Raw genomic sequence first — 9,238 nt, forward strand, 5'->3', positions numbered from 1 at the left:
ATATTCCGAGGAAACCAAATTTTGTGTTTCCTCGGAATTTCTTCGGATAATCCGAGAATTTCATTTTCCGTCGGAATGTTCGTCAGAATATCGCTGTTTTCTTGTAGTGATAGACCAATATCAAAACTTCATGGTTAACAAGAACATTAAAGCAGCTACAGTGGGAAGCTGTCACAAAATATCTAAAGATTATAATTGTAAATATTAAAAAAATTAAAAGAAGTAAGGAAAAGGAAAAGTAAAAAAAAAACAGGTTCTTAATAGATTTAAGAATCTTATCTAATAGTCAAATGCCAAATAGCTTCTTTCTATTTTTTCAGATTTTTTTAAAATGGCAATTTAATTATTTAAATAAAATTTATTACAATACTATTTTTACCTTTTAAGATATCCAAGTGGGGTTCAAACCGATGGAACTGTTCTTATAATAGAGTTACGATTATAATAAGTTTTGATGTAGTTTTATTCAAAGAATTTTATTGCTATTTATGATAAATTTCTTGGGGATACCATGTTACCAAGTAGGATACAAAAAGAAAAAAAAATAACAGCAGATAACGATTTTTCTGTAGTTATTACCGAAAATTTGATAGCAATATTTTTTAAAGTTTTGTCACATAACCGAAACGATAACTATATATGTGCTCATCGTAAAATGACTGGTTGCAGCAAACATTATCAAATTTGAGATGGATTGGTAATTTGGTAACCACGTTCTTTGTTTCATCCTGCAATTTGTAGATATTTGCGACAGCTTTTCTAATATAAATTCGTAACCACTAAATTTGAATTTGAATTTATTTTGTTCATATCCATCATCATTGGCGTCGCTGGAATCTGGGTCAAACGGAGGCGATGGGGCCTTAGGTCCAACGGCGAAAATGGTGGGCGAGTCCGCCGGTGGTGGTGGGGTCTCGGTCCTGGAGTGGCTAGCATGAGCTATATGAAGATACAATGAAAATTAAACTTTTTATAAATTCTGTTTAAATACATCTATCTATTGTTTGCCTCCTTCCTAAGGGGTCCACGTCAGATCTAGCCTGGAAACTCGCCTCATGTACGCGTGCCACGTGTCTACCTTCTCTCCGCGTCGTTTCATTAAACGAATTCGTCTTAGGCTTTTTTTTGTAATCGGGAAGAATTCGTGATGGGCTTCGACGATAGATGTGGGTTTCTTTGTGGGTTTAGGCTTTATATTGTTGTGAATATACGTAGCCTGTCTGTTAATACCCTTAAACAGTGTCATTTTGTAAATTAGGGTTCATCGCCTTCTTTCTTTTCCGCCGTTAGAGAAAATTGAGATGGGGTTTCGATTTTGACGTTTGATATTCGTCTTCTTCAACATAAATGCTCCCACTACAGATTCATCCCGTTAAGCCTCTTATGAAATCCATCAACCACGATCTAGCCTTTAATGCAAGTTTCTTTTGTGCAAAGCGGTGTATCTGCGAGTATATAAAGGTAGCCTTGCTCCTCTCAAATCCATATTCTCAATCTTTCTTAGTAGACTTATTCTCCTGAAATGGCTATCTCAGAGAGTTTTTGTTCTCTTATTTGAAGTCTGGCAGGTGCTCCGCCACTGTTGAGGTCAGAGCAGGTCGCCAGAGGCCAGTAATGTCATTTCACGGTGGAGATCGATGTAGGTTGATATTCCGGCAAGATTCTCTATGTTTCTTCTTTCTGATAACTTTCAACCTCTGTTTCAGGGAACATTATGAAGGCTGCTATTAATTCTAACCGGCGGCCTGCTCTCAGCCACTGTGTACAAGTATCTTATCAAGACAGGTTCAATTTATTCCATAAGCGGTTTTGATGTGACTCAGAGCAATCTGAACTTAATGCTGTCCGACTCTCCTCTATCGATTTGACTCAATCGTCGAAGTGCGTCTCATCAGATTCTGGGAGGCTCTCCCTCGCTCTTTTATCATCTCTCTACCAGTTATATGATTGTCCATTGTAATCTATTTCTCTTTGAAGTTTGTCTTTGAACTTTGATTTTTCATTTTTATGAAGAGAAAATGGAGAGATGGCACCAAAGATACGTTTCTTCAAAGACCAAATCTCGAAAGTTGGAGTTTATCCCGAAGAGTTCATAGACAAAGAAGTTTATATGGATTTGGATGATGTTGAGGTGGACCCACATGCTTGCTTTTGTTTTAATTTCTTGGACAGCCATTGCTTCCCATCATCCCTAGACTTGATTTCCTTCTTTCCCCTTTACAGGAGAAGCAGGAGAAGCGTAGAGAACCAGAAGCTGAACTTTCCATAATTAGGGCTATTAATAAAAAGCTTCAACGCTCTTACAATTAACTTGTGGAGTTTAGGTCTCCTAGCAACTGTTCTATACAAGTGAATCTGCATCTTGGTTTAGGTCTCAAGTCTTTATTTAAGCTCTCACAATGAGTGTAGATGGAGAGAGAGTGAGTACTAATCATATTGTTACGTTACGTTCAAGACCTATGTTAACGCTGGGAGAGCAGAGACTTTGCTCTATTGTTATTGTCTCAAACATTGTTAGATATATGCAAGATTCTGTAAATAAGGTAAACAAACTGAAGAAAGCAAAGTATTTAAGTTTGATGGTAATAAGTACTAAACACTAACCAGAATAATATTATTGATGTTGTGTTTGCAGGATGTTATAAAAGCTATGTTGGAGAGCTGTTTAAGAGTACTTCAAGGTTTAGCTTTCAACACTGTTGCGTGATGATTCTGTTATCTTTGTAGACAAAAGTATGAGATGTAGTGAATGATTTCTTATAGGTTTTACAGTTTACTTCTATGTTTGTTCTTTTTCCTTCTGTTCTCTTATATCTCATGTAAATTTAAGTCAGATAAAAATCAACGTAAAATCTAGAAATAATGTATTTACTTTTTTTTTTTGCTCAAGTTCTGTAAATAGTAAGCAAAAAGGAAAGAATGTTCATCAAGAAAAAAAACAACATTCTAAAATTCAAGTGGTTGAGAATATTAGTAATCTAATTTCTAATTCTAATATTATATAAAACAAGTTCCATCAGGGTAGTGTGACCAAACTACACCAAACTACGAAATCTGAAAATGCCACACTGACTCATGAAACTCTTTGTAAACTGAAAGTTCTGTTTTCTTCTTCAACAAAGACAACGCAAGCGTTGCTTAAATAACAAAGCGTACAACTACTTCCTACAAACTCGTTAACAACTAAACCACTTCCTATAACAGAGGAAGACTTATTCAAATAACTTAAACAACAAGAAATACTTGAAACAAACAGCGAAAGACTCGGTCTTCTTTATTCAGCAATCCCTCCCTTAAACTTGAACTTCTTCCTCAAGTTTAACCTTCTTTCAATGTTACTCCAATGTCTGCCCTCAACTTCTCGAACACTTCAAGCTTTACCGGTTTTGTCATGATATCCGCTAATTGCTCATGAGTTGAACAATACTCCGTTGAAATGATACCTTCATTCACGAGCTCTCTTAAGAAATGGAACCTCACATGTATATGCTTGCTTCTTCCATGTAGCACAAGATTCTTTGATAACTTGATAGCTGAACTGTTATCGCAGAAAAGAACCGTACCATCACCTTGACCAAACCCGATTTCAGTTAACATATTCCTCATCCATACAGCTTGACAAGCTCCATTTGCTGCAGCAACATACTCTGCCTCCGTGGTAGAAAGAGTAACGATGGGCTGTTTCTTTGAGCTCCAAGACACAGCTCCTCCTCCAAACATAAATGTAAAACCTGATGTGCTCTTTCTATCGTCTTCATCGCCTGCATAATCACTATCCACATACCCCACAAGTTTTTCTTCTCCACCACACAAGTACTGAATTCCGAAACCTGCAGTCCCTTTCACATACCTCATGATATGCTTGACAGCCATCATGTGTTCCTCTCTTGGATTCTCCATGTATCTACTGACCACATTCACAGAATATATCAAATCAGGTCGAGTAGCTGTTAAGTACCTCAAGCTTCCCACAAGTTGCTTGTAAGCCGTTGGATCTACTTCTTCTCCAGCTCCTCTCTTTGTCAGTTTGTTGCCTGGAACCATCGGATTTCTCACAGCATTGCAGTCCTGCATCCCATACTTCTTCAGAGTCTCCAGAGCATACTTTCTCTGACTTATAAAGATCCCAGCCTCATCTTGTATAACCTCCACACCTAGACAGTACTTCATCTTCCCTAAATCCGTCATAGAGAACTCTTCTTGCATCGATTTTTTGAAGCTATCAAGCATGCTTTCCGAGTTGCTGGTGTAGATGAGATCATCGACGTACAAACTGATGATCAACGAGTTCCCTCCTTCTGTCTTTACGAACAATGTGTGTTCGCAGTAACACTTCACAAAGCCTTCCCTCATAAAGTAACTCTCGATCCTGCTGTACCAGGCCCTAGGAGCTTGTCTCAGGCCATATAAAGCCTTCTTTTACTTGTAAACCTTCTCACCATCTTCCTGAGACTCAAACCCCTTGGGTTGTTCCACGTAAACATCCTCCTTCAGCTCACCGTGCAGGAACGCGCTCTTCACATCTAATTGGTAAACGCTCCATCCCCTTTGAGCCGAAAGACCAAGTATCAACCTGATTGTGTCCCATCTGGCCACTGGTGCAAAGACTTCATGGAAGTCTACTCCATAGGTTTGGTGAAATCCCTTAGCCACAAGCCTTGCTTTATACTTATCCACCTCTCCTCTTTCATTCAGCTTGGTCTTGAAAACCCATTTTACGCCTATCACCTTTGCGTTCTCAGGTAGACTGACTAACTCCCATGTCTCATTCTCTTCTATCGATTCAATCTCGGCTTCCATAGCTCTCCTCCATATATCATATCTGACCGCTTCTTCAAACTTCTCTGGATCATCACCTGAGACAAACATGGCAATCAATTCTTCACCATCTTCTTCCATAATCAGACCCCTTCCATCAACTACGTAATCTTTCATCCAGACTGGTTTGAGTTTGCTCCTTCCTGCTCTGCCTGTGTTTGATCCCTCTCTTGTTGCAGGAACATTTTCTTCTACCGCTTCTGGTGCAGGAACATGTTCTTCTTCTACCATTTCTTCATTTGCTACCGGTTTTGCCTCCAGATTCTCACCCTGATTCTTCTCTTCTTCAGCTTCATCATCTAAACATTCGACAAACTTCTCTTCATTGTTATTACCTTCCCAACTCCACTGCATCTCCTCGTCAAACCTCACGTCTTTGCTTATTATAATCCTCTTCCCGATGGGATCATAAAGTCTATAAGCTTTTGACTCCTTACTCACACCAAACATGACGCATCTCACGCTCTTCTCATCTAGCTTCACACGCTTCTCATAAGGTACAAGCGCATAAGCTACACAGCCAAACACACGAAGATGTACTACAGTCGGCTTGTGATTGCTCCACTTTTCACTTGGTGTTACTTCTCCTAGTCTCTTTGTTGGGCTTCTGTTGAGGATGTGAACAGCATATTGCGTTGCCTCTGTCCAATACCTGAGCGGTACCTTCATACCAAACAGCATGCACCTCACCATATTCATGATGCTTCTGTTCTTTCTTTCCGCTACGCCGTTCTGCTGGGGCGTGTATGCAGCTGTCAGTTGCCGTTTGATACCGTGTTCAACGCAGAAGTCCTGAAACTCCTTGGAGTTGTATTCCCCACCTCTGTCTGTTCTGAGACAGACAAGCAGCTCCCCACTTTCCCTCTCTGCAGCATTCTTGAACTCCTTGAAGGTTCTCAGCGCCTCTGATTTCTTAGCAAGAAAGAAGGTCCAGCATTTTCGGCTATACTCATCAATGAAATTGATTATGTACCTCTTGCCGCTTTCAGATGTGGGTGAGATAGGCCCGCATATGTCGCTGTGAATCAGCTCCAGTCGTCGTGTTGCTCTCCATAGACTCTTCTTTGGTATCTTCTCTCTAATCTGCTTCCCCTTCATACATACTTAACACACTGTCCCATTGATGTTGATCTTTGGTAGACCTTCCACCATTGCCTTATCTGCTAACGTTAGCAAACTGTTGTGATTCAGATGTCCGAAGCGTTTGTGCCAAGTTTCCTCCAACGTTTTCACCACACTCTGAACTCTATTTGCTTCTAGTGCTTCCTTAGGCTCCTTGACGATAGCAGTTACTACAAACATCCTGTTTGTGGTCATTACAGAGTGCATGATCAGCCTGCGCTGTTGCTTGTGCCAAATCTCACACGTATCTTCCTCGATTATGATCCTCAACCCTTTCTGCTGCAACTGACCCACAGATAACAGATTATTCTTCAACCCCGTCACGAAGTAGACTGCAGTGATCACTTGAATGACACCATTAATCTCCAACCTTAAGTTGCCTTTCCCTTCCACTTGCATCCGCCTATTATCTCCAAGCTTCACTTGTTGTCTGAACTTGTTGTCAAACTCTAAGAAGTAAAATCTAGAAATAATGTATTTACTTTTTTTTTTTTTTGCTCAAGTTCTGTATATAGTAAGCAAAAAGGAAAGAATGTTCATCAAGAAAAAATACTACATTCTAAAATTCAAGTGGATGAGAATATTAGAAATCTAATTTCTAATTCTAATATTATATAAAACAAGTTCCATCAGGGTAGTGTGACCAAACTACACCAAACTACGAAATCTGAAAATGCCACACAGACTCATAGACTTCCTGTTTCAGTCGTCTTATGAGCCCTCAATAATTAAAACAGTCTTTAGGACACCAGATCGAAGCTTTTACGTGATGTTCTCCTGAGTTATAGATTGTTTATAAATACTTCTCTTACTCTCTTTCTTAAGTTAATCAGAAACAGAGTTCCAGAAGCAGAAAGCACAGTTTGAGCCGCAACTAAAACAAAGAAATGCTAGACTCAGGTTTTAGGGAAAAGACACAAAGTAAAATATGAAATTGGAAAAATATGAAGCTGGTGGTTGAGCTGCAGAGACAAGACGTACAACTTGAGGAGAAGACGCATAATTTAATAGGTGTATCAACAAAAGATGTGACTGAGTTGTAGGAACATAAATCACAGCTTGGGTTGCAACTCGAACAATCATAATCTAAGATTAAATATTTGGAGGAGAGGCAAATGATCAAAGATCATGATGAAGAAAAAAAGAGGTGTTGAGCTCGAGTAAATAAAGCCTAACTTGAGTTCGAATCAGGCGATCAAAATCTATGATCTAAGAATCAGAAGATTCAAACAAGGTAATAGATATTGGATAAGAAAAATATGTGGATGAGTGATATGGACAGACGCATTGCTTATGTAGAAATTCGAGAATTCAAAAACTATGATTGAAGCTCTGGAAAAATTCGAAAAATATAGTAGATGAATACAAAGAATTGGTTGTAGAGATGCAAAGGCAAATAATTACTTATGTCGCAAGACTCGCAACTATAAACATTCCATTAAAAATCATTGAATATACAAAGTTAAACAATGAAAAATGTTTGCACATGAAATTCTACAAATAAATAGAAAATACTATAGTATTAGCTTATTTAAATTATGTCAAAGTGAACCTACATCTAATTTATTGAAAATGTAATTTATACGGCAGAGGCATATGAAATTCAGATATTTCGTATGTTTAGATAAAATATACATTACACTCCGATTTATCCGATAAAATTTTACTCATTAAATTCCAAAAAATAAATAGAAAATAATTATCGGTATTTAGTAATTGTTTATTTTAATTATGTCAAAACTGAGTTGATGTTCATAAATAACCAGACAGTCTATATATCTCTGAAAACAAGAAAAAAAACAAACTAAACTGGAATCAAACAGATAAAATCCTCAAATAATTTTAGTATTAGAATTACCAAATATATTTAAAACACTACCTATAAACTGAACTACCTAAAAACAGAATTACCAGAATATTGCTTTCCCTAAAATGTTTAAAAATTACCCGAAAGAACCGAATTGTCTGAATAATTTTAATCCGAAGTATTTAATTTACCCGAATTACCTGATATTTCATTTAAAATAAATAAAACTGATTTAATATACGAAAGATCTGAAATTATCCAAAACCTCGGAACCGAATTGGAACCAATATTTCAGTGGATATTAGTCCAATCCTGAAATTGTTTCGCCAACCGAATTAAACAGAAACTTATTTTAAAAATAACCAAACTGTTCATATCTCTCTAGAACAAAAAAAAATGAAAAAAAAAAAAAACAAACTAGACTGAACCGAAAACCAAATATGTATCCAAATATTCAAAGTATTATTTATATACTAAAAACTATTAATTATAATTATTTTTAAAATTACCAAATAATTTTTAAAACATTACTTATAAACTGAATTACCTGGAAAACGAATTACTGAATACTTTTTATCCAACTTTTAATAAAATTATCTGAATTACCCCAAAATTCCGAATTATCCAAATAATTTATATCCAAAATAATTAAATTTACCTGAATTACCTGTTATTTAATCCCAAATAACTAAAAACTTATTTTATCCGATTTTCCCTAATTATCCAAGACAGAACGAACCAGAACTGAATTGAAACCAAAATTTTATCGGATATCATTTGGTATCTAACAGTTTTACACAAATTTAACTGAAACAAACAAAATTTTGATAAATAATCGAACCGTTTATAGATTTCTAGATTAAAAAAACTGAAAAGATCTCGGACCGAATCGAAAGCCGACAATCAATGCCTAAGCAAAACCGTTAATTATAATGTTAATAATGACTAAATGCAAAGATCTCAAAATTCAATTTTACATAATGACTGCAGTGAAGGTCCGCTTCATCACTAACAAATACTAAATACACGCAACAACACATTGATAAAAGATTCACAAAATATATAAACTCACCTACTCTTATATACTATATTGACAACACCAACAATATTCATTTAAAAATATTATCACAAAACAACATCACTTTAACAAAATCACACACAACAACAAATACAAATATCCCGCATGAATTTGTCCGTGACAGATATTTTCAAACCCACTTCCTTTCAATATATTTCTCTAGCAAATCGTAATATAAATTTTACGCAATAACAGTAGACAATTATATAGGTATATACATTGCAGCGTAAATCATATTCCGCGCGTAGCACAGAGTAAAGTCATAAAGATATGTAAAGACTGAAATTCTAACTAAATATTCAGAGTAGACTAAGTCAAACAACCAACGCAAAACATGCAAGATGTTATGAATCATGAAGTGGATGATCCATAACATAGACCATACAAGTTCAAGACTAGAGTCCATTGGGGGT

At 36.5% G+C, this 9,238-nt stretch overlaps 2 protein-coding genes and 1 long non-coding RNA gene across 4 annotated transcripts; 1 reads left to right on the forward strand and 2 right to left on the reverse strand.

Moving 5' to 3' along the window:
* The first annotated feature begins 1,218 nt into the window (after positions 1–1,218).
* Positions 1,219–2,845, forward strand: LOC106341823. 2 transcript variants are annotated; one of them, XR_001269771.1, is made up of 6 exons: positions 1,219–1,461; positions 1,561–1,639; positions 1,707–1,938; positions 2,014–2,131; positions 2,224–2,543; positions 2,636–2,845. It is a non-coding gene; the product is annotated as an uncharacterized LOC106341823 (long non-coding RNA). The 2 variants fall into 2 exon arrangements; XR_001269770.1 differs by having other exon boundaries at positions 1,220–1,461; positions 1,707–2,131.
* Positions 2,846–3,318: 473 nt separating this feature from the next.
* On the reverse strand, positions 3,319–4,353 carry LOC106337862 (uncharacterized mitochondrial protein AtMg00810-like). The gene has a single exon (XM_013776967.1). It carries the CDS (start codon positions 4,351–4,353, stop codon positions 3,319–3,321), a length of 1,035 nt encoding a protein of 344 aa, XP_013632421.1.
* Positions 4,354–5,922: 1,569 nt separating this feature from the next.
* On the reverse strand, positions 5,923–6,339 carry LOC106337863. Its single transcript, XM_013776968.1, has one exon. The coding sequence runs from the start codon at positions 6,337–6,339 to the stop codon at positions 5,923–5,925; it is 417 nt and encodes a 138-aa protein (XP_013632422.1).
* Positions 6,340–9,238: the final 2,899 nt, after the last annotated feature.

The sequence above is a fragment of the Brassica oleracea genome, chromosome C4 (assembly GCF_000695525.1).
Source record: "Brassica oleracea var. oleracea cultivar TO1000 chromosome C4, BOL, whole genome shotgun sequence".
In the NCBI taxonomy this organism is placed as follows: domain Eukaryota; kingdom Viridiplantae; phylum Streptophyta; class Magnoliopsida; order Brassicales; family Brassicaceae; genus Brassica; species Brassica oleracea.